Source organism: Aulonocara sp. 'chitande type north' Nkhata Bay, linkage group LG9 (genome assembly GCF_057382095.1).
Source record: "Aulonocara sp. 'chitande type north' Nkhata Bay isolate Kocher_YH1m ecotype deep benthic linkage group LG9, A_spYH_male_GT1.1, whole genome shotgun sequence".
NCBI classification, from domain to species: Eukaryota; Metazoa; Chordata; class Actinopteri; order Cichliformes; family Cichlidae; genus Aulonocara; species Aulonocara sp. 'chitande type north' Nkhata Bay.
In genome coordinates this window covers 37,011,191-37,037,402 of record NC_141352.1, presented here as the reverse complement: position 1 = coordinate 37,037,402, position 26,212 = coordinate 37,011,191, and the positions used below count along the sequence as shown (strand labels likewise).

Genomic DNA, 26,212 nt, shown 5'->3' with positions numbered 1-26,212 from the left:
GAGTGCTCAAAGAACATCTCCTCTGTTGCATTTGTCCGAATCCAGACCGTTCACAGTGAACATATATTCCACTTCAAACTGCAGAGGCCCAGCCTGTAATCGTCTGCTCCTTTCTTCAGTGATCATGACATCTGAACCACCATCCTGTTCTCTCAGCTTCTCCTGTGTGTGTGTGTGTGTGTGTGTGTGTGTGTGTGTGTGTGTGTGTGTGTGTGTGTGTACCCCACGCAGCAGTTTATTTAGCTGCCATGTTTACATTCCTGCTCAGTCAGCCCCTCCCAGGGGAGGATGACTGGATCTGAACTGTAGCTGAGCCTCTCTCGCTCTCATAGCTCGCTCTCATAGTACATGATGGTTACTACAGATACCCGTGGCTGACACACACGAGCACACAGTCAACACTCTTTGTTGGCTCTGGCAAACAAAAGAATATTTGTATACAGACGTGTGAAGTAAATCTGTCATTCCTACACGGCAAAGAAAAGTGCCTTTTTTTCCCTTCCATTATTAGGATGGGCGTGGCCACGATATGGGAAGGCTAATTGGATGGAGTTATAGGACGTCCTGAGTGCTCAGGTCCCCAGCACTTCCCTGCCCTCATCATTAGACTGACTGGCTCCTGTGGCCTCCGGCAGAGTGCTGTCTGCACGCCCTAATGACCGCTGACTCACTCAGCACGCAGCAGTGCCGCCACATTAGCCCAGCCCAGAATAGCCCCAAATAAAGAGAGATGAGAAGGGAGCAGGGATGTTTGGCGCCCCTGCAGTCCTGTAAGACATTACTCTCGACCGCACGCGATATGTGCTATTGGATTCGTCTTTATCATAAACTCAATGCTGTAAGAACCGCAGTGGTTGTCTCACCGCATCCAGCCTTTGTGGCATTGTTACAGCTTCAAAGTAAGGAAAAACAGGGCCAGCGCTCCAAGTCATTGTGCTAACAGGCATCCATGAAAGACCTACAAACTGTAGGTCAACTGTCTATAATTGCGCATGCGCCATTAGCAGCCTGCTGTAACCCTAATTTCCTTCGGGATTAATAAAGTATTCTGATTCTGATAACTTAGACTTAACTTAACTCGACAAACTCGACATAATCCAGTACCCGACATGCACTGGGTGGTGCCTGCAGACATGTGAAGTTTCTCCGCTGCTATGGCTACACAACATGATGAAATGTGCACAGAAATTAGTGCTCCAGCTAATGGAATTAGCAGTAGCGACAACAGTTTTGAAAACATGTTTATACCACTTATACCGTTATATCAACGGTTTGTTTTAATTTACAAGACAAATGCATTAGGAATATTATAAATGCAGCATGGAAACACTGCAGAAAAGCCGCTGTGGCTGTAGACGACCTCGCCACTGCCTCTTGTTAATGTTTTCTGGGTTCTGCCATGAGCCCTAGACGACTGTGCCAAGCTAATAAATTTAGCTGATACATAAACTAGTCACTAAGATTAAATAATATCATTTATGAGTTTGAAGAAGATTCATTCAAATGTCAGTGAGTTTTTTTTAATGATCTCTGTTAGAAAACCCCCAGGAACAATTTGAAACAATTAAGTGAAAAGTTAACGTTGATCACATAGGAAATTTCCACCATGACACTTTAATTTTTTCCTCTCTGACAGGCTTTAGTGTTATCTGTTGTCTCATGATGCGGTGGAAAAACCCAACTCCAATACAGGACAGTTTCCATGCAGCGACCCACTGACTTGCTTTAACACTTACGTTTTTATATGTTGTTAAACGCAATCTAGCGTGCTAAATCAGTGCGCTTTTGAGGTGATACACGGTGTGTTTCTTTTTAATTTAAGGGTTTCCCCCTCTTTTCCAGTCTTCATGTTCAGTGCTGACAAATAAATGGAAGAAGCAGATCAGCACATTTCCCAGAACTAGCCCTTTAATTGCCTAACACAAAGCTCAGTAAATGAAAACACTGTGTGGCTCAGCTGATAGCTATGGGTTAACTAGGCTGCAAAACCCACATGATGGCAGGACAGAGGACTGCTCTGTGTTTAACTGACCATGGGAGGTAGGAGGAGATGGGGAGGGAGACAGGGGGAGTTTTTGTACTGCTGTCCTTCCAAAATGAAGTAAAGCTCCCCCTTGAGCACGGTGGCCATGTCTAACAAGTGTTCAGTTCATACAGTAGGTGGGAAAATAAGTTTCATTTTGATGACTGACGGATCAAAAAGGAGGATTGCTGATTTAATTTTCCTCAATGTTTGTAAGTCATCGGACAGACAGAGTGAAGGAGGGAGAGGACACATCTGCGAGGGATTTGGGACCGGCTGATTTCACCTTCTGTCGGAAGACAGAATAACAGTGAGAGCGAGTGTGAAAGAGGCACGGCCTGTCTGAAATACACCAACCAAGTGCAGTATCAGCCAAAAATACTCCTCCTAACAAGTCAATGCCATGTATTGATTAGTTCTACTCAGGGCTTATGCAACATCACCACCTCAGTATACAATTATGGTGTAATCACTGTGCACAAGCAGGGGGGTTTGCACAGCAACCTGCTTGCCCCGTAGAGATGGAAAAGTAAACTGTTCATGTGTGCCATGGGGTCCTTAAATCAAACTGCACAATGTGAACAAAAGACCTGGAAACACTGAGAGAACTGTGCTCGCATAAACCCATATATAGGGCCAGAGGCAGGGAGAGAGTACAAAGGAGGCAGGGGGGAGGCATGTTAAATGTTTGCAGGGCTCTGAGAAGGCCTCAACCCTGGATATGACTTAAGAGATGAGAACTATTCTGCATTCATAAATCAGGAAGAGCCGAGGCGGATGTCCAGCTAAAGACTAAGAGAAAGGAAAGTGTTGGGCTGACTCAGATGCAATCACCTGCATCGTCTTTTTTCCTGCTCTTAAACCACCATTTACTCCTCCCGCTCCTCCTCATCTTCCTCCTCTGCTGAAACCCAACACAGCCCCATTCCCATGTGTGCTATGAGATGGCCGTGCTTAATCGATAGCGCCAGGTTGCCAAGACAACCTTGATTTCCTGTCGTCGTTTTTGCCGAGCGCCGGTGATTGCGCTGGGTGTCCGTTGCACCTGCCGCCCTCTCCTCCAGCCCCGCCCCCCCTCCTCCTCCACCCGCCTCTGTCACTGTCTCATCAGGCGCCCCTTATCCCTCGCCTCCATCTCTCCGTGCTCGCAACATATAGCCGCCATAGACAAAAGGGGAAGGCGGTCGCACAAAGGCAAAACAGACGACGGGTCTGAACAATCAACTTTGTGAACTCGTGGTGCTGAGAGCGAGGCCACGTGCACCCACCAAACACTTTGAACAAACGCACACGCCCCGTCATCCCTAACAAAAGTGAGATGTGACAGCTATCACGTCTACCTTGGACGATGATGTCAGTGCACCTGGGGAGCGTTTACTCTCAGGCCCTCTCTCTTTGGCACCTCTAGTTTTTTTTTTTTTTTTTTTCATTAATGGAGAGCTCATTAATCGTGGCTGATAACGAGGATGTGGGACAGGGACATGATTAAGGGGCTCTCTCTCCTTTAGCTTGGCGCCCTTGGGGATAAACAGCCCTGTGCGTGTGTGCTTTTGTGTGGGCTGCATGTTAAAACTGCTAAAGGACACCCACACTCCCAGTGCTATCTCCAGGACATCTGTGGGATAGGAGAATACATGTTTCCACTTTTTCCACAGAGAATTTACATACGAATGTGCGCTAACCCTTCTTCCCTCGTTATGTGGATTCCCTAAAGGCTCCACTTTAATGCTTAAGGAGCTGACACTCGTGGAGAGGACTTGAGTCTCTCCAGAGTTTTTCCTTGACTTCCGAGACTCTTGAGTTTCTCGACTAATTCTCACAGATTGAGGAATTGCTTGAGAATAAAAGTAAATATTATGTCTGTCAAAGTCTTTTGAAAAAGCTGCATTTTGTGGTCATTTGTCAGTTCACCAGTGCATCAGACTGCGACTAATTTCTCAGCGTCAGACTTGCTCCAGACTATGAAATTATTGATCCAAAGTTAAAAGAGTGATGTGCCTTGCATTTGTTCGGCTGTGCTTTGTGTGTGAGCGTGTTGGCTTGCATTGTGTTTGACACTAAAACATTACTGAGACCGCCATAAACAGTCAACACGCCAACTCCCAAACAGAACAGGGACATATAAGTAGACTGTGCAAAGCTCATGTAAAGATACAGGATACTTCGCACAGTAAGCAACCATTCTCTGTGAATGCTGCGGATACGTGTTGTGGTTTAAAACTAAGTAAAGGGTTAACAATAGCTAGCAAGAGACCACAGCAACCAAGACTCCTGCAGCAGCTGATCACATTTGACCAATGCTGCTCTTCAGCTGACTGAGCTTCACACTCTGTTCAGCAGACAGTATATACTGTAATATATTTGACAGTAATAAACTATTAACAAGATGGACACATAGCATTATAATAAAAGCAAACAGTTAATAGTCCTGTTCTGTACAAAGAAGCAGTGTTGTACTATTTACTGAATGACGCTCTAAAATAACACTTTCATGCGGTGAAATTAGGAATCTGAAATCCTCATTTTACATCTTATATCTAATTCTATAATACTACATTTACTATTTTGCATTTTGAAACACGCATTTTGATCTGCCAAATAGAGAAAACGATGCTGTTAGGTCATTAAAACAAGCTAATTATGAGTATGCTAATATCAAAAGGAGGCCATCAAATGCTGCCAGTCAAGCAAACAATTATTGTGTAATGCATTAAACAGGTTTGTACAGTTTCTGAAGAATGAAGATGTAGAGGTGTAAATGACTAACTGGTTGAAATGGCTCCAAACTAGGGCAAGATTAGTAAGGTTTTTCTAATTTAACGAGAACCACAAATGTATCTACAAACACAATGGCATGTTAGGACGTCTGCAGCACAGAGCGGAGATCAGCCCGCACTCGCATGAGGGCTTTGTAGCACTGCAATCATTTAGTCTTACACACACATTAAATCCAATCTGTCTGGACCAGGACCCTAATCCCCTCTCCCCCGGCCGTGGAGACAAGAAGACAGTAATCCTCTATATTTGTATATTAATAGGACCGGCCTCCGCGAGGGCCTCTCTATATGTTGTGATGTATGTTTTATTAGTTGTGTAATCTGCTTGTTGATCAGAGGGCCAGACCATTTAAACCGAGGTTTTAATAAAACACAGGCAGGCCTGCCTCAGGGATAAGCTCCCCAAGGACAAGTGAAAGAGCATAGGCTCAATAGACTCATCATCAACAATAAACAGCTTTACATCAACGCTATCTGTCAAGGGCCAATACAATTATTAGTTGAAATTCAACCCTGAGGCCTCTGCCCTTCCCAAGAAAAGGGATAGATAAAGCCTAACCCAAATATGAGCTTGTTACCATAATGCATGCTTCGTCCAACCATCGAGTTATTTCTGAGGGTCTGCTCTCGTGTCACTACGTGTGTCCGTGACAATCCAAGTTACTCTGAGAATTTGTCCCAGTCCCCAAGGACCCTCGAGCAGCAGAGTAGAGGAGAGCCAGAGAGGTGAGATTCCTTTGGATCTGAATCACGTTGGAGTCGTCCGCTCACCTTCCAGCCCGTCTAGACACTGTGTCACTGCCACACCCCTCTGGACATCTGTCCTGATTCAATAGATTTTTCAGACAGCCATTAGATTACAAGGGCACTGCTTTAAATTAGCTGCTGAGTTGGGGAGTGATGGAGGTGGGCTGGATAGGAGGGCCATTACAGCACAGGGGACACTGTCCCTCATGCTTACCAATGCTATGCAGCTGCCAGCCATCACCCCCAATGTCTGTAATCAGTTGAGCTGCAAAGGCTGCTGATGTAATTCGTACGAATGGCTCTTTAAAATATTTTACAGAGATATGTGGCATCAGCTTCCAGGCCCAGTTTATGGTAGGCATCAATCAAAGTGACTTCCATAGAGTAAACAAACAAACAGCGTTTAAACATCTGGTGAGGAGAGACAGAGAGAGCAAGCGAGACACCCTGGGGAGATGTGTGGTTTTCCTCTGAGATGTGTTGATTAACAGGAAAGATGGCCGAATGGGAATCACATGAAACCGAAAAAGCCTCAGAGATGGGTCATACTCAGGTCAGGATTCAGGTGGAGGTTAGGAATGCACTCAAAAACCTAACACACACACAAAACACAGAAAACACACAGCCTTCGAATGCAGTGCAGCTAGACCATGTGACTGTCACGGGGTAATCTCATGGGAGCATCCCCCACCCCTGAGCTCCCCCCGTTTATGGACTGTAACAACAGGAAGTCAGCCCGGCCTGCAACATCACACCACACCTACAGATAACTGCTGACAGCAACACTCGCACTCGCACAGAAACACAAGATTTACAAAGTCTTCACAGTTACTTTTAATCCCTAAGAAAGTGTGCGGTGTGGCAGAGTCGGTGGCACCGCGCCCGCTGCTGCTGCCGGCGTCGGTGTTGCACTGGTAAGCGAGGCGCGCTGCAGCCTGGCAGTGAAACAAGGAGAGGCCAAAGCTGGCAGGGGGTGGGCCTTTCACTCACTGAATAGCCCTTGTTTATCTAGGTCCCTCTGGGAAGTCAGGACACTGCAGTGAATGGGAGCCAGTTAGCAGCGATGGCATAATAAGACGGGTGGGGGTGGCAGGGTCATTGAAATTCAGCGCAGGCTACTGTCGAGACAAACCACTCTTGCCAGCTGTGGCAGTAACTTAAAGGAGCAAAGGGAGTGTTTTCAAGGTTTTTCTGGGCTACCGACACACCATCAGGTGACCCAACCAGCACTGACGTGCCATTTCTAACACGTAAAAAAGACCCTTCAGAAGACTGGGCCACTGTTTCACTACAGCTACAGATTACAATGTAATGACACTCAGTGCTGTTGAATGAACTGCAATCAGTACTCTGCTGCTTGATGCCAGGCACATCTAGGTTTGGCTACAGCTAGCTAGCTAACCGCCCTGATTTTAGTAAAGTTTGTGAAAACAGCTCAAGGCTTCACAGTGGAACTTCACTAACTAATGTATATATGGTCTGTGACGCCTACTCTAAGACTATAGCGACACTAAATAAGACTGACGATGAGCAGTTTGCCACATTAGCCATTTGAAAATAGCAATAAAGTTACCTGTGAGTTTGGGTAACGTGGCTAACTCTGCTCTTTTCTTTCAAACACATGAAACATAAACTGATTTCCCTAACATCTATATTTATTTATGGATCCTTACTAAGATAATATTAGAATGCAGTTTAAAAATAAGGATGATCTCACTCTAAATTTGGCTAACCTTGCTTCATGACCTGGCTTATAATTTGCCCGTGTAAGCATTTGGTAACATTAGGAAGAAGAAATACAGCAAAAAACAACCCTAACTTCAAACACTGGCAACGAAAAGTGTTAGAAACAGTTACATGACAGGCACCGTGTCATTACCAGTGTTTGGAACACTGGAGGTGAGCGAGGCAAGAGCCTCTGCAAAAACAACAAAACATACAAATAAGTAAAAGGAGCCAGTGCAACCATTAAATGTGTGGTAGAAAAGCCATATATTTCTAATGAAAAGAAATGCTCTTTCTCTTTGCCCTCTATGCGCTCCAAGCTAGCGTGTCAGCTGTAGTGCCGGTTCCTTTTCCAGCCTTTCATGTTTTCTGCCCCGGTTTGAGGCCTCCACAACCCCTGATGAGGATCCTTAAATAGGCTGCCACAGGTGCCGGGGGTGCGCCGAGGTGAAGGAGGGGGAGGTGGCCTGGATGGGAGCAGGTCTGCAGGAAGCCTCTTGTTTTCCCAGAGATAAAGGGCTTTCAGGTTGCATCCTGGGCCGTAATCTCTCGCACACTTCCTGGTTTTGTTCGCGGTGAGTCCAGAGAAAAATGACAAACTAACCTTCGCCCCGAAAAGCTGATCGATAGCTTCTGACGAGACAGGATGCGTGTAATGTTGAATTTGAAGAGCGTAAAACGACAAAGAGACAGCTCAGATTTGACTCTGAGCGGTGTTCATTAATGGCCCTTGATCATGGCTGATTTATGGGTTCATTTATTCCGAGTGCTGGTTCATTACTGATGATGATTATAAAAGTGTGCATATAATTTCTTTTCTGACCTCTTCATTTGCTTTTAGAGCACAATTAACATTGTTCCAAGCTCTTACAACCCAATTACAGAAAAGACAACGCTGCCTTCCTTCAAATTCAAGTCCCTTAACCAGTCACTTTAGAGCTGGCCTTGTGTTTAAAAGGGTCCATTTACTAGAAATTTGCATGAAAGGGGTTTATTGAAAAGTTGGCACTGAGCAGGAGTGCAAACTTCAGAAGAATAGGCAACACATTCACATATCCACACAGAGGAAAAAAAAGAAGCTTCCGTTCCAGTTCTTTTTTCTGCCTCTCCCACATTTTCTCTCTCTATTCTGATCATGTCCTTCTTGAGGAGGCCAGCGTTTGACCGTGAGCCACACCCTCTTTCCTCCTGCCAGAGGAAACTTTCAATCTCAGTCTCCCTCCCTCGCTTTGCCCGTGGCTCTGGCTCTCTCATACTTTTGTCAGGTGTTATTTATGAGTGCTGTATGCCTACAGCACCTGCTGGTGCTGGAGAGTCTGAGCCAAGGCAGCTGCTAGAGAGAGGAATGAGAGACAGAAACGAAAAGAATACATAGAGGAGGACGCGGGGAGTTACAGAAAGTTTGTTGACGTTTAAGAGCACCGACAGCTAACGATGAGCTGTAGGAACACACCAACGAGTGATGAACAAGCACTAATTAATAATGTTGTACAGCTCCAAACAGGATCAATTAAAGGCCATGCTTCACTGACTTTTGGTGCCGCTGTAATGACAGAGGGGAGGGCGCCGTCAGCAACGAGGAGGAACACAGACAGGCTGGCTGTGGAGATCCAGAGGTATTCACTCCTTTCATTTCATTATCCATTAGAGCCACACACATATACATGAAACGCACACAGGGAGGTCAAAGTATGTTTTCACTGTAAACACCTGAATGCTGGCAGCAGTGAGCTGAGTCAGCACAGGTGGGCTGAGACAGGTCAAAGGTCACTGGCTTTGTTCCATTTCCAGTAAGAGACCCAAAAAAACACTTTGTCCTTTTCTTTAGAAGAAGATATGTCATATAAAGAGTTTATGAAGTTCGTGGCGCCCCTCTACAGCACCTGTCGCTAACAAGCTAGCTCACAGAGAATGAAACAAAAACAAAAGTTGATAATTCTGAGTGACTGGCGAACACAGACTGAGTGTAAACCCACCTACAACAAGACTGTTTTTCATTTCATTTGCATTATCGTTATTATGTTTGCATCCACTGAGCAGCAGCAGAGTCACTAAATAAAGGCATCCAGCCACAGCTCACCATAACTGAGGATGGCCTCAAAGTGCTGGAGCTGTAAAGGTAAGGTTCATGCTTACATGTAGCCAGTTTCATGGCTAAGCAATATGTTAGAGGTAAAGCTGATTTTTTTTTAGGCCTGTGAGGTGAGACTTGCAGACTTCTGTGCAAAAACACAATTACAGAGTCATTACTGTGCTTTTACATCAGGATGTATTTGGTTTTATTAAATGCTCCACACTGCCAGCAGCTGTGAGATTCAGGCTCGTGAAACAGATTGCTGTGAGTTGGCTGCTTGACTAAAACCCTGTAAAGGAGACTAAACTTTTCATCATGGGCTTGTTGAAGCGTTTGAACAGTGCAAACTCTATGTGAAAATTCTATATGAGACATTAATTACTGATTAAATGAAAGCATGTCAACATACTATACATATATAATATAGTGCATGACTATGACATGGCTCTCAGCGAAGCAGATTTTGAGCCTCCTGTCTTATAAGACTTGCAGAAAACACTAACCGAAAGTACTTTTATGTGTCTTTGTTTTAATGCGTTTGCTGTTGCACAGACAAACTATCACTTGATTCTTTGTCCGATACTGTAGCTTCCTTCTTGTAACGGTAAGTCAGCTTGCAGTTGTTGGACAGTGAGGACCTCAATAAAACGCTCAAGGGTTAAATGGGGCAATGAGGAATCTCCATGCCTCCGCTATTCTGCCCTCCCTCTGTTTTCAGACTGCCCATTCTCCTCTCATTAATCCTGTGAGGATGTTTATCCATGTTGACATTCAGCATAGCGGCCGGCCTTCTCTTCTCTGACTAACAAACAGGGTGACTAAGATTTTTTTTTGTCGTTTCTCGCTGAAGCAATTGCAAGGCTAGCCCAGCTTCAGCTACCTTGTTGCACAGGCTTGGGAAGGCATAGGAGCAGTCGATTTGTTAGTCACCGTGTCCCTCGGGACATCACAACCAGACTGGGCAACTGGAATCAAATGTGAATATGAATGTGTATCCCCCCCCCAGGAGTGCCATTATCAGTTCTGTGTGCTATGGAGAGGAAAATCAATATGGTCATCATAAGGGGCTGGCAAAAAGCCAGCCGCTGGGTTGTGTTCAAAGCACAATACACGGCAGTGGATTACTTTTCAACTGATGTCATCTAATTTCATCCCTCTAGACAGAGACGCTCTGGGACCGTAACAAGGTCGGGCACAATAAAAAAGGATAAGATGTCCAACATCTATGTCTCAAAAACACGACAGAAAGGTGGTCAGCAGAGGTTCGCCCTGATGAGCTTTTGCTGCAAACACAAGCTGGTGTAAAAGCCCCACACCGGGTGCGCCTTCTGCCTATTGTGTCAGTCCAGTCTTTTTCATTAACCGCTCCACTGAGGACCCCAGGGAGGGAGGGGGGGGGGGTGGGGTGGGTGGGATGGGAGAGAAGGAGGTAGCGGCGGTGATGATGTGAGGAGGGGTCTGTAGACAGACCCAAAAACATGATTAAAAACACACATCAACAGACAGCAACGGACAGGGTGTACGCGACGTTTACCTCCGGCAGGATGGCAATTTAGAGGTAATCTCTCCCACAAGTATACACACTACTCAGGATCACTGTCCATCACACCCACACCTGTGTGGAAGGAGCGAGGGAAAGAAGAAAGACTGGGAGAGTTCAAAAGGTTGCAAATACACCTTTCTGCCCATGACTCACTGCTTTGGAGTCAGGAGAGGAGGGCAAAGGAGGCTTTTCTGCTCAGTTAGCTTACATGATACACTTAAGTGAGCTCTCCTCCCTGCACTGCATCAAATACCAGCCTACACCGCTTTCTGTGGCAGTATCTGTGGCTAGGGTCAAGGCAGTCAGAGACACACACCTTGCTCAACAACAAGAAAAGCGTGGATGCTGTTACTACACTACCAACATGACCTGGAGTGAAGTAACCCAGGATGATTCTGGATGGGCGGGAGGGTGCGACAGTTGTGTTTTTGTCCAGTTCACCGAGCTGACGCGTCGCTACAAGCTCCCACCGCTTACCCCCATTATCCGGACCCCCGGCCCCAAACACCCTAAGTCAGCAACTCCAGGATATTTTTGTCCTTCGAGTGGCAACGACTGCCGTTGTGCATACGGCTGCATCATCAACAGTTAAGGAGCCTCGGAGGCTGTCATGCACATCATGCTGGGGATTTGGGGAAACTCCTGCCTGCTGTGCCAAATTAAGCCTTCAATTCACCCTGACATTCAAATCAGCAGAATGGGCGAGCACACTTTAAAACATACATGGCACAGAAATGCCACGGGGATGCGTTGCTGTTAACATTAAGGCGAGTGAGCGTGACGCAGCCACAAGCTACATTTCTGAGACAAAAATGTCAAACAGAGCGCTTCGATGCCAGCCTCTCGAGGGGCCCTGAGGGCCACGTGAGAGAGGGATTTGATGAATTCTGCGAACGTTCCACGGATTCCTCCCTCACAGGGACCTTTGAGAAAAGAATGGGTCATATGCAAATGGCATGCACAGTATGGAGGAGAAGTTTCCCACAAGCCCAGTGTGAAAAGGGCTCTCCCTCCCCATCCCGGGGCCTGCTGAATGGCCCTTTTCTTCTGCCACTGAAAGTGTATGAGGTAGAGCAGGCAAACTCCAAAGGTAACCAGGCTCTTTCTCCTCAGGCTTTCTCACTAAAGCCGTGACACACAATGGTCCAGTTAAGCATTCAGCCACACAAACCCCCCCCAATAAAGCACATCCAAGCACAGTTAAGGGGGTTACTGAAACTGACTCTGGGTTTAAAACTCCTTCTTTATGGAGGGAGAGCACCTTTTTATAGGCTAATGCTCTCAGCCTCCATGGGAGTAGCTAATCATTAAGCCGCCTTAACAGAGGTGGGAGTGTGGTCGTACATCACATCGTTTTAATTCCACCGAACGGTCAGATGATCTCAAGCTTATTTCCAACACGAAGAATGTGAAGCTTAGCTAAAAAGCAAAAAGTTTTAATGTAGGCGATTTCTACCTGCATTGTGTTATTTTTATTTTATTTATTTTTTGCTGATGTTCAAAACAAGTTGTGCAACTACTTCAGAGGTCTGGGAGCTGGCTGCCTATGCATCATTCTTTATATCTTGCCAGCATCGTTCCCTCACTTGTCACCTGTTGTATAAATCTTTCGCCGCTCCACCTCCCATCCCCTTTCGACTCCACTGGGAACACGGAGCTTGCAATTTAGAGGGGGTCAGAGAGGAATTGGGGGGGGGGGGAAGAAAGGAGGAGCAGAGAAAAAAAAAGTGCTCTAGGACCCCTCACCATCCCCACCACCACCATCCTCCTTCTCCCCCTCTTCCCCCTGTCATTGAACAGACTTAAACACAAACACAATTGGACATGCTGGAAGCTTCACAATGGCACAGAGGGGGGAAAGTGAAGTCATACTCTAAGCATGCATGGGTGCCTAGGTCAGGGGGCAATCAACAGCACCCCTGGCTACTGTGTCCCAACCCGCCCCCCTGTCCAATCCCCCAAAACTTCCCTGCCCAAATGTGAAATAAAGGACGAGCTCTAGATCTGGAACAAGGAGTGAGAGGGGACAGACTGAGAGCGGAGAGAGAAGGGAGGAGGAGGAGGAGCTGAGGGGTTTTGGGGGGATTGGGGGGGGGTTTCTTCTTACTTGGCACTTTCAAATGAAGCTGCCGGGGAAGTTGGTGAAAAGCAGCGAGATAAATGAAAAATTTCCTCCTCTGCTAAACTCTTCCCACAACAGGGGTGGACCTTTTAAATGTAAACAGATGGCTTTTAAGATGCACAAGTGGCAGCCAATCCCCACCTCCTCCCGAAGCCTCCGCTACGGGCCCAAACATCACTTGTTTCACACAAACAGCACAAGCTGCAGCTAAACTATTGGTTTGTTATGTTTCTTTCTCTTTTTTAAATTGTTATTCCACAAACTTACAGCATGTGGTTGTATTCAGTGGTCTCTAGACAGGGCGAGTGAGTCCAGGGCACCAAGTATAGTTTAAGTATAGTTTTACCAGGCCAATAAACATACTCTTCAACATTACATGAGCTGTTGCCAAGTGCCGAGCCCGCAACCTCATTTGCCTTATTTGATGGATGATTCATCAAGGTGGTACAAGTGTGTGTGTGTGTGTGTGTGTGTGTGTGTGTGTGTGTGTGTGTGTGTGTGTGTGTGTGTGTGTGTGTGTGTGTGTGAAAGAGAGAAAAAGGATGACGGAGAGGGAGCAAAAGAGGGAGTGATGCAGGGCGGGAGACACGCGAGGAGATGAGGAAAAAGGTCTGCGTCATATTATCAAATAAACAGAAATCTAAGCTACCTGTGCACAAGCTCCTTCACAGCACCCCCCCCCAATGACCCTGTTTATTTTTGCAAAGAATGTTAATACCGTCCGCATTCCTCTATTCCCAAATTGCTGTTTTAAATTACCGCTGCTATTCCTGAGGGGTGGGCGGGGGGGAGAAGCGACAAAGGAAGCTGTAGTATCCCGCCGATTGCAAACACCTGTTGTCCTGCAGGCTGTTAACACCTCTCTGTTTACAACAGGGAATGGGGCTCACCTTGATCTCGGCTCCCTCTCTGCTGGCAAAGTCTCGGACTATAACAAGCCGAGCAAAACTCAAGGGCTTCATTCATTAAAAAAGCAACAGGGTCTTATAATTAGGGAGAGACATCAAATGAGCATGACAAAAACAAAACAAAAACAAAAAAAAGAGCTTCATCTAACTTCTCTGAGGAATCCCCTTCAGCTGAGAGGTGCATTTATGTGACAGATCACCTGCCTTGTCAGGTGGTGGTAGGAAGCAAGGACTTTAAAAACACAGGCCTCAACATCCCCTTTGAAGGAAATGCAAATGAGGCAAGGAAACAAGGAGCACATCTGTTTGACTTTAAATATCAATAGGGCCGTGTCATCAGTGAGAAATGATTAATACAGGCCCGTTAACTTAAAGAAAGGAGAAAGAGCAACAAAGGAAAGCACATGAGAAGTCCTTTAAAAGCTCCCTTCCTCCCAGGGGTAATAGAAATACCCACACTTTGACAGCAGGACCGTTATCTGAGGTGTGTCCACACGTTGGACACCGCTCCAGGAATGAAATGCAAACACACCCTTATGAAAAGAGAACAAAATCACAATGGAGAACATAAATAGCAGTGGCTCAAAGTTTTTGTTTCTCTTTTTGTTTTATACTCTTCTCCTAAATTGATCAGACATCAACAGAAAATCCACACGGCACAATTTGCTTGCATTTTCCCACCCACTAACTCGTTTTCAGCAGCGCAGGAGCCATCGCATCTTACTAAGCAAAAATAAAAGCGATATTCGCGTATCACCTCAGTTCCCGTGAGCTACACTGGGTGGTACACAGGCTAACGCAGGACCGAGACTACTTGATATGGACGCCACACGCTGTCAGATCCACGACGGAACAACTTGTTTTGTCAATCAAAAAAGAAGAAAAAAAGTAGTCCGAGCACCGGAAACGACGATTTCACCACAGTCCAGCACGTAAATAGAAAGAGCGAAGCAGGAAAAAACAGACGTTATATACTCGCAAAAGTCCATTTATGCGCGTCACACAACCAGGAGACAGATATTTGAACAAAGTAGAGCCGCACATGCGACTTTGTAACGGTTCACCAGTATTTTCACACCACCCTTAAATAACAAAAAACCCCGTCTTGCTTCGCACGTCGGCATGTTAAAACATTAAACAATGTAACCATTTCAAATGTTGCTGCGGGCTACAAGCTGTAATGAAGTGAGTAAAGACAGAAAAGTAAAGAGGTTCGCTCGCGACCACCGTCCTACAACAATCAGGATTCCCAATGCGCGACAGGAGAGGATCCGCTGTCCTTATATGGGCTGCGCTCGCCCTGCTCACACAAACAGCGCGTGAGATACTCCTCGTTCTCCGGAACCTCCGGCTACCCCATCCATGTTTCTCCCAAGCTTTCTACCACTGCTTCACTGTCAAACCCTCTCTGACAAGTCATATTTAATGTTCACGGCGTGTGCGGCATCGAAATGAAACAGTTAAGTTAGAGGAAAGGCAAGTGTTCAAAGCGAGCTCCAATACACCGATACAGTTTCAGCGCTTCTCGGCTTTAAAGCTTGAAAACTGTGTTTACATTCACACTTAAGTGTCTGGATAACGGGACAGGTCGGGTTAAATGGGGGAAAATTCGTTTTGTCAGCCCTCGTAGCGCAGCAACAGTGTCCTGTCGCTACCTGCTGCCTGTGCGCGAAAGAAAGAACAAACAGTTGTGTCCCCTCTGCTTCACACGCGCACAGATAATACAGATAATTATCAACATCGTCGAGAAAAAACAAACCAAACCAAAACACAGTTCTGCTTAATGATTTCTTTTATCCATATGTAAAAACACAATGTGTCCGTCGAGGTCCGCAACAGGAATCAGGTAGACCGTTTCCCCTCAGAAACAGGTCCGAGTTTAGTGGTGGGCTCAATAACTCGACAGAATGGGACTAAATCAATGGATTGTCAGCCTGTAGAGACGGACAAAGTGTGTTTAAACGAATAAAGCAGTTTAAAGTGGAAACAAAAGCTTTTCCACTCATAACGGACTGAGGTGCGTATAACGGTCTCCGGCGCAGAGAGCCGCTAGGCGGTGGGAGAGCCGCGACCCAGGTATAACGGTACACCACATAGGGCTGTAATACAGCGCTCACTTGCTACTTCCCAGCACTTTCGGTGAGTAAAAACCGGACTTCTGGGCCACGAAACTTTTCGGCAAAATTACTGGGAGACAGGACGGCGTTCACACCGTATCTCTGAAAGCAAAGCTCCGAGTCGGAAGTAGTTTTACTCACCGTTGGTCCTTTTCGGGTTCGGCTGCTTTCTGCGCTTACACCTGGGGCCATCCGCCATGATCCTTTCGTTGTGTCTAAATGCTGCCGGAGAGTCACCTCCTCTCTCACCCCCCTCTCTCCCCCCCTCCTCCTCCTGGCTTCCCTTCACCTCCCCTTCTCCGCACCTGGTTTACGACACTCTTTACGGCATCACCTTCCCGCACCTCATCGACCCACGCTGCCAGTATCCTTCACGCGGAGTGCTGGGAGTGAGAGAGAAAGCTGCGTGGAGTCCGTACCTGCTCCGCTGTCACGAATGTGGCGTGTTTTTAAACAGCATAAATATTTTTCTGTGTATTTTTCTTTGATGATACTGAAAGGTATTTCCACCACATTTTATTTTTATGACCACAGCGCAAATTGGAAGTTAGTTAAAATATATTTTTCTCCAAATTATTATTATTATTATTATTATTTGGATGTTTTGTTGACTTTTAAAGCACGTGGAACAAATGTCAAAAACAAAAACAAAACGAACAAATAAAAAAAATACATGACAGAGATGTAAATAATAAAAGAATTAGTAGTTATTTAATCCGTTTTGGATAAGTTTGGGAGTGTGTGTGATTGTACAGGTATTCCAGTAGGTAAGCAGATTAGTGCACTGCAAGGAAGAATGCAAAAAAGCCTGGAGCCGGTTTGTATCTGTCACGTGCTGGATCTTTGTTCTTGGAACCTTTCAGAGAATTTGGCCCTGGAAAATGAAGGTGAACACTTGAAATGAAAAAGGCCACGTTTGGCACAAGTTGAGTTAGTATGCTCTCTTTTTATGGCTTCCCAGCACTACTGCTCAGTCACTGCCATTCCCAAATCTCCTTCCAACCAGATTTTAGGATGATCAGCCCCCACCCCCCTTACCCTCACACTGATGGGTTTTGTAAATTAGGTAAGTAGCCACGGATAGAGGAGACTGCAAACTTTAATGAAGATTTAAAAGAAGCATGGCTTCCACAGGAGACTCCTCAGGTGCATTTTTAAAGGGAGTTTGCTATCTTTAATCATTTTCATTTTTTTTCACACCTGAGCCTGACCTGTTCTGTTTGAATGTATGTTTTCCTGTGTGTGAGCACAGTAGGGTTGCAAAAAACAGCAGCCAGGGCTTGTGTGTGTTTGTGTGTCAGAAAGAGGAAGCAGTCATGAGACTGTCATCACTGATTCAATCCTCCACCTAAAGAAAGACCCTGCTGTTCTCCTGAGCCGAACCCTCTACGGCGGTGATGAAGAGGACACAGACATGCCAGCACAATCAGCAGGTTCAGACTGTATCCAATCAGACCTAAAACCTTCACACACACACACGGGCACACACACACACACACAGGGCGAACCACACTGTGTAAACAGAAGAGAAATATCCAGGATCACATGTTTGAGGTGAATTCCTCTGGATGCTTGTAGTGATGGGGAAAGATGAAGTTTATATGATGCTCGCGGTCCCATGACTTGCAGCAGTGTGTTAGAGTCGTGGCTATTCTTGAAGCAGATGACTACAAGCCAGAAGTGTCAAATGTAGGGCCCAGGGGCCAGAACAAGTCAACGGCTTTGCAGAGTAAAAATTGCAAAAAAAAGATGGCATGCTTTTTTTTCACTTGATTTTTCAGCAGAGAGAATGGATCACATCTTGAGAGAGTTATCAACAGAGTTGGATATCCTAATCATCAGCTTAACAGTCTTTCTAGCGCTTTTCTTAAAGATGACATTTGATGATCTCCCCTTCACCCTTAATGATGAGCTTTGACACCTCAGCAGCCCTGAAATATGACAGTTCAGAAAACAGCTTCAAGGGTTTCTCCTAGTAAGCTTTTAAGTTATAGATAGATGTTTTATAAAACATGAATAAGTGTGGAATATACATTAACTTGTTAACAGCAAAAAGAAGAAGGCTTTTTTTTAAAAACACGTCTTTCGGCAATAATTTTAGTGGTCGGGGCCACTCAGGATCAAAGTGGGCTGTAATTGGCTTCTCACGCCTGGACTTCTTGTATCTGAGATGTTATCATCTTTCAGCCCATACTGACTGCATAACCCCGGTTTTGCATCAGTTTGGGGTATCCCGCATTGTCAAGGCAAACTGTTTTAAGGAGGATGCAACGATTTCGAGCTGCTAGTGCTTTAAGAAGCAAGCAGAAGTCTCAGAGATATATTTGGATTAGACTTTGCAGATTTCATCATTTAATCACACACAACATTTCAACATATAAATCTGCCCGTACAGTATTTACACACACAGAGTAACAAACCCCACATTGCAGGACAATCAGCTTATCACTCAGCTACATGTGACAGCTTGTATACACGGGATGGCAGACCTCTGAGGTGAATAATTCAGTAGCAGCAGAGCGGTCCAGCTCTCGGGGCAGGCTGCCCAGACGCAGAGTAATAGCTTTAGCATAAACAACACCTACAAACTTGCTCTAGGTGGCCTCTTCCACCAATAGGCAGCCTGCCTTTCATTGCACTGTGGCTACCTCTCCTGATGAAAAAGGCCCCAGAAACAGTCTGCATCAGCAAAGATCAATGATGAGACACTAAGCTAAGCGTGCGGTCGGAGCTGCACACAGAGTCTGGAAAAATAGGATGCTTGTTATCCAGTGGAAAGTCAGATCTTTCCCATTTTCCTTGGATCACGCCGCTATTATAGCATGAAGTCATTTTTTTCTTTTTCTCAACGTCTGTGGAAAACAAAGAATAACAATTACACGAGGACCGCTAATACGAAATAGACCGAAGACGCCTCTGATGTGTTTCAAAGTAAGTGGAGTAAAACCAGAGCGATTTATTTGCTCTTGCAAACCTCTGCAAAGTTTGCACTGCAGCGAATTCACGCAAATGGGAAACGCACGCTCTCAGTTATACATAGGCACCCTGTGTGACCCCACCGTGATTGGGATGAATGTTGGGGAGGGAAGAGAGTCTATTACAAGAGACAGATCGAATGTCATAAAAACAAGCTCCTCAGAGTGAAACCCTAATGAAGATGGAGGCCGTTTTTATCCCCTCTATGACCAGGACATACAGGTGCCAGTCACCTGAGAAATGACAACAGCAATAAAAGCACGATCTTGCCTTAAATAAAGTGGCCCATGAAATGAAATGAAAGGCTGACTCTTGCTCATCCAATGGGGAATTAAAATAGAGGAGGGGAGGGGGTGAATGAAGGGGGGGCGGGAGGGATAAGCAGCCATCCTCCACTACATTAAGGGATCATGCTGCTCCCTGAAAATGAGTATTGATCCTCTTAGGTCCAGGATCGTTTAGGAGATTAATGTGAGTAGTGGTTGAACTCCACAGTACTCCACACAGGACAAGGGGGATCAGCTCGGCAGGATGGCCCAGCTGAAGCAGCCTATCGGTGAGTGAGGGGCTGACAGTATTCAGTTTGTGTTTTGGGGGTGGTTTGGTGTGTGTGTGTGTGTGTGTGTGCCATCTGGGCTGTCAGCTAAGAGAATCAGCTGGATGTCCAGAGGTCGAAAGGGTGAAAAACATAAAAGGGGAGGGGGGGAGGTTATAAAATAGAGAAAGAGTCTGAAGGAAAGCGAAAGAGTGTCACGAGCAGGCAGAATAGAGGGAAGGAGAACAAGCAAGAGAAGGAGCAGAGGAAATGAGAGCGAAAGAGAGGAACAGAAACTGCCACAAACAAAAACAAAACAAAAGGACGACAGAAAATGCGCAGCCTGCCTCGCTCCGAATACAGGGGACCGGCTGGAGGCAGTGATAGAGAGAGAGACGCAGCAGAGACTAAACTGCTTAATCTCTCCCAAGAGACGCCAGCCTAAATGTGAGGTCCCCCCTCCCCCTTTCAGACCCCCCCCAACAAAACACTATCACAGCCATTCTGCTCAGCTACAGCCAGGGCTGACAGACACGCACACATATACACACAGTTTAAAAGTCCTGAGGTTGAGCCTTCAGTGCAAAGCGATACTGTGGAGATGAGAAAAGATCCATTTCAGTGCCACACATCCTCGTGAGTAAGCACTGCACGAGTGAGCAGAGTTTGTTGATTTATAAAAGCTGCTGCTTTTAACAATCTGGCTCGTCGTGAATCAACAGAGCCTGAGAATTTTCTCATGTCTCTCTTCTGAGGTCAAGTCGGCCCCCGTGGGGAAAACTCCTAAAACAAATATGGGCTGAAGTATTCAGCAGCGGCTCAATGCAAGCTGTCAGGCTCTCAGAGACAACAATGCAGTGTTTTGAGGGCTAGATGTCAATCTCGGGCACAGTATTCTCAGCTCGCTTCCGTCTCCTTCCATGGATTTTTTTTTTTATTTTGTTCCCCCCTCAAGACAGGAAGTAGCTGACATGCTTGCTGGAGTGAGCCACGCCTCAGATGTTTGAGTTGAGAGAAAGGTGAGGAGGACGGAGCAAGAACAGCTGTCAGACCCCCCAAAGAATCTGATTACACTTTCTCCACCTACTTTCTACTGTCATGAGTGCTTACCCTGTGAATACTGATATACAGCTCCAGTCTGAAAATGTACTTTGATAAAGAGGATTTTTTGCCAAACTCTCATCACAGCATATACCAAACACGGTATATGGTGGATCTTCTGCAGCTCTTTAAGGAGCTGCAGAAGATCCACCAGCCCAGCATCCACCTGAATGATGAGCTGGATCCTAGGTGCCAAACTAAATGCATTTGTCTGCTGTGACAAAAACTACACACTACAACTGTAAATAGCAGGCAGTTAATAGTGGTGAACTGATAAAGATTGAACACACCAGTGTATATAGTGGCTAAAAGCAGCTCTGACAGACTACAAAAGGCTGTTTAATCTGTGTAAAATAAATGTCAGTACGCAGTGCAATGTCACCTAAATGTCATTTGAGTTGCGTGTCACTTTTATTTCTGATGTCAGACTCCATCTTTAGAAAGCCATTTCCCTGCTGTTCTTTGCTGAAAGGGTTGTGTTGCTCTACTCTGCTACCCTGAAGGTTTTCTTCTTGGATTTAAGCCAAGTGACTTGGTCCTAGTTTTCATCATCTCTAAAAAAACTTGTGTGATTTTGGCAGTGTTGGTTTGGACCATTATCACACTGAAATGTTCCTTTTCTGCCAGACTTCAGGAGACTGGGAAGCAGCTTGTCAGTCTGTATTTTGGTATAACTACAGGCCATCTATAAATGTCATGTGCCCAACAACTTTTCCTCTTATGTAGCCTCATATTATCACACTCACTGCTCGGTCCTCCGATGATGGGTCTGTGTATTCTGCTGTGTTGGTCTGATCTGGAGAATTTTGGATGCCAAGTCAACACCTCAAACTCATTGTTACGCTCCTAGAACCATTCCTGAACCATTGTATCTATAGATATGGCATTTCCAAACTCCGGTGACCATGTGACTTTACAGCTGAGCTTTGTTCAGCGTTATTAGTAAGGTAAGGCTTCAAAAGTTGCATTTATGCACCTACAGGATTTTCTAAATAAAAAAGAATTAGAACCTTAGAATTATAATCTGATCATGCTTATCAGGCATACTGACTAATATTACGATATTAGACAGGCTAAAAGAGAGTGCTAGGTCTGACTTTAAGCACAATGTAGCTCGCTAACCCATTAGTGTTGCTTCATAGTACACCCTTCTGGTCGCAGCTACTTTATTTCCCTTTCTTTGCATTCCTCCCTGTGCTAAAAATCGTCCCGACCCTCGATGCCATACAAAGTCTGCATATTGTCCGATTTCATCCGTGTGTGAATAGCACATATATTTCCAGCGTTTGGAAGTCTTCTCCTGTTGCCTGCTACATGTGAGAGCGGACAACTCCTGATACTCTCCAGAGTTCATGTGAGACACATCTCAGCTTTCCTTTCAGAGCCACAAATAACATCATACACGTGTTTTCAGAGGTCGAGTAGCTCTCATCATGGCTAATAAGCAGGTTTTTGTTTCTCGTTAAATTAATACGTGCACCTTTTTACCTGAGACACAACTGGAGGGAAGTGTGAGCAATAAAAAGTCCCTTTATTGTATTTTCTTTCTTTCTCAAGTATCACCATTAGATAATAACTCACGCAGGATTAGCATGCAGCAGGAGTTAAGACCCCTCACAGACACAAACTCCCTTTGCTCCCATGATTACACAGGGGTGGGTGGCCACGGGGCAGAGAGCTTTTGACCCATGGGTAAAAGTAACGCTGCCTGTCTAGACACCAGGCCAAGAAATATACTTGTTTTGGCTAGGAAGACGTGTGTGTGAACTTATCCCCGCATGTGCACGTGCACACACATGAACGCACACCTCCTTGCTCCAGACATGCTTGCTTCAGTCTTCCCCCTCCTCCTGTGACTGTCAAGAGGAGACAGCCACACTGTGGAAAGCCCAGTTTAAATTTATACTGTATTTATTGGAACTCCCGTTGCATTTTACTGTTCATTTGTCCTTGCGGCTGGAACGGCGTTTGAGTTCTCTGGGAAGATGTCAAACTTGGTCCATCAAGGTGTTATTTTTTTGAAGGCATCTTCTCTCACAGTTCAAAGGCAATCTGTGGTGAAGGAACAAATGTGAAATGAGGTGCACTGCAGTGAAAAGAAGATGTTATTAACTGGGTGATACGGCAAAGATAAATTTGGTTTGCCAGTTTTTCTAATTTTTTCCATTCATGTCTACTTGATCTATCACTGGTGGTAATTTCTATTTTATGTGGCCAAGCTTTCAGAACATGTCTGTTAGAGTAGAGGTAACTGAAAGCTGGAGACATTATGGAATTTTATTACACTGGAACTTCTTTCTACTCAGTCTCTCTATGTTTGCACCTCCAAAGTGAACCACAGGTGCCCCACAGCGCTTTGCAGACCTGCAATAATCTGGCGTAACAATATGAACACCTGCCTATCTGGCGAATTCGGGGGCCAAGCCAACATCTCACGCTCATTCTTTTGTGCTCCTTCAACTATTCCCAAACCATTTTTGATTTGTGTCAAGGTGAATTATCCTGCTGAAACAGGCCATAGCCATCAGGGAGTACTGTTTCCATGAAACGGTGTACATGGTCTGCAACAATGCTTAGGTAGGTGTCAAAAGAGCATCCACATTGATGGCAGGACCCAGGGCTTCCCAGGAGAACATTGCCCAAAAGCATCACACTGCTGCCGCTGTCTTTCATCCTGTCTTCCTTCTCTCACCCCAACCAGTCGCAGCAGATGGCCCCGCCCCTCCCTGAGCCTGGTTCTGTCTGAGGTTTCTTCCTGTTAAAGGGGAGTTTTTCCTTCCCACTTTCGCCAAAGTGCTTGCTCATAGGGGTCATAGCATTGTTGGGTTTTTCTCTGTATGTATTATTGTAGGGTGTACCTTACAATATAAATCGCCTTGAGGCGACTATTGTTGTGATTTAGCGCTGTATAAATATAACTGAATTGAATTGAATAGAATTGAATTGAATTGCTCCGTGGTCCAGTTCTGATGCTGACATGTCCACTGCTAGTGCTTTCAGGAGTGTACAGAGATCATCATAGGGACCCTGACTGGTTTGCGGCTTTCCAGCCCGATACATAACAAACTGATGTTCATTTTATTCTAACTCCTTTATTCTAACAACCCACAAAGATGCAGTTTCAGAGATGCTGTGATCCAGTCATCTAACCATCACAATTTGGCCTGTGTCAAACTCTATTTCTCGTTCTGAGGACAAAATGCTACCTAATCAATCCCACCCACTAACAGGTGCCATGATGAAGAGAAAATCAGTGTTACTGACTTCATCTGTCAGGGCTCATAATGTTACGCCTGATCGGTGTATGATATAATGTTTAAAATGATCATTATGACTCTGCAGTTGTTTTGGGGGGATGTCCCGCTGTAGAAAAAAAAAAACAGCTGTAAAATGTAATAGTAACAGGATAACTTATAACTTATCGTTAAACTTAGTTTAGTGTCTTCTCAACGTCTGAGCTGAAGTGAAAGCTGCAAATGAGTCATTTGGCTCAGAGTCTCATCTCCTTCATGCTGCTGTCCCTGAAGTTTGTTTACCTTTATCTTTTTGGTAATCTACACACAAAACAAGTAATGCTGCTCCACTCTGCATGGTTTGGTAGTTTAAAATTAGGTGCAAATTGTACGTCATGTCAAAAGCTTTTCATTTCAACCACTTCTGTTAGCAAAAAGGCGAACATCTCTTTTAGCAAATGTTTTTATTTAGAACATTTTCTCCTAATTTTCCTCTTCATGTTACTAAAATTAAATGCGGTGGCTCCCATAATATAACAGTGTACTTTTCGCTGATTGTGTGACCTTTTAATACCCACTTCTACACGTCATTCCCCCAACTGATGATATGAATCTATATGTCACAGTTCCATTACAAGGAAACACATCTGCGAGTATGCAGTTACAGGTACAATGGTGAGGCTCTATGAGTAAATAGCGCGTGGGTGGTTTATGTTTGTGTATGTGCTTATGTTTCAATCTGTGATAGGCCACTGATGTTTTCACTGGATGAATATGAATACCGCACACCTACTCCTTTCCCACACACACTCACAGAACATCAGAACATTTTTCTGTGCACATGAATAGCGGCGGAGCACTATAAATGAACATCCAAAATGCCAGCAATTACTATGGTGTCCCTTTACTCAACCTCTCCATATTAAACCCCGCTTGTCAAACAGATTGTCTCCGGTGCTCCGAGCAGCCTGCGCTGCGAAACAGTTTTCATTAAGGGAGGATTGCCATGGGCCTTAGCCTGGCGGCTTAATGTAATTTCACAGCTCAGCGTCCGTGCGACCACTTCAGGGTCCAAGCACGGCCACCCACACCTTTACAAGAGCCAGCCAGAGGTGCTGAAAGGGTGACGGGCTGCTAGTAAGTTTTAAGAGCAAAAGGGGAGCCCCAAAATGAAATTCCAGCACAGGAAATGACTGTAATAATAACATAACAACCAGCAAGGCTTTGGAAATAAACATGTACAGAGATAGAGCGCGTTTCGTGTCGTAATGGGGTGTTGAGGACGAGGAAACTCACTCAGCAGTGGGTGCTGTTTTTGATGGGGAAAGGTTTTAAGAAATACAGTAGGATTCTTGTAGTTATGGAAATTATCAATGACGCATTGCAAGATTTGGTTAAACACTGATTTATTGTAAGCCTTTGCTGGCAGTACTTGAAAGGACAGTATACTGTTTAGAATATAGCGTAATGCTCATGTTGTTGGCCTAAATAAACTGTGTGTTTTTTGCAGGGGAAGATTATATGACGATACCACGTGTAGAACTTAATACCAAATCGCTAATTTAGCTTACTGGTCCTTTAAGGTGTACTGACAAGAGTGGCAATTTATATACAGTAGATTCATGTAGTTGAACCAATCTCTTCACCTCAATCACCTCTTGAGTATTCACCCCGAAGGTGTAAGCCAAGTGTGCAGTGAAACTCCATATTAGAAACACGTGGAGAACATTACACATCTGTACTCAAAGCGACATCTGGACAAAACTGAAAGTCAGATAGACTAGTGTTTCATTTTCATGGTTTACAGCTTTGAAAGGAGCCAAAGAGTCTTGACTTCAGTGCTTTGGAAGGGAGAGGAGCAACAAAGCCAGGCAGAAGTTAGGCTGTTGGAAACTTTAAATAGCCACAAATGCAAGGACACCCACAAACCAGCCATGGGGGGGCCAAGGCTGTCTACTCCCAGTTTTGGTCCCAAGCCTGGAAGGAAGTGCATCTGGCATAAAATCATGCATGTGGATCGTAAAGAATGAGATTTCCACAGAGGAGCGGTCGGGCCTCGTTTAACAACAGTGGCAACTACTTTGGTTGAAGACAAGGGAGCAGGAGACAGGGAAGGAGTGAGGAGACAGTGAAGGAGAAAGAAAGGAAGGGAATGTGGAGGTGAAATTAGGGACAAAAAATGGAGGGACTGTGACTGGTAAATGGAGCGATCTGGCTGATATGTTGGAGAGAAGGAAGGTAGATTTATTGTGTATGTAGGTGACCGTGTGGAAGGGAGGTGAGGCCAGGAGCATCTGAGGTAGATTCAAACTATTCTATCATGGTGCAGGT

General features: G+C 45.2%; 1 protein-coding gene across 2 annotated transcripts in view; it reads right to left on the bottom strand.

Annotated features, from left to right (window-relative positions):
• Nucleotides 1-16,286, bottom strand: part of zeb1b (zinc finger E-box binding homeobox 1b) — a 50,210-nt gene extending 33,924 nt beyond the window's left edge. For both annotated transcript variants that reach the window (XM_086307330.1, XM_086307329.1), the window contains exon 1: nt 16,178-16,286. In XM_086307330.1, the coding sequence (XP_086163456.1) occupies nt 16,178-16,235 (58 nt within the window). In that variant the 5' untranslated portion in view covers nt 16,236-16,286. The remainder of the gene's footprint in view (nt 1-16,177) is intronic.
• Between the last annotated feature and the right edge of the window lie 9,926 nt (nt 16,287-26,212).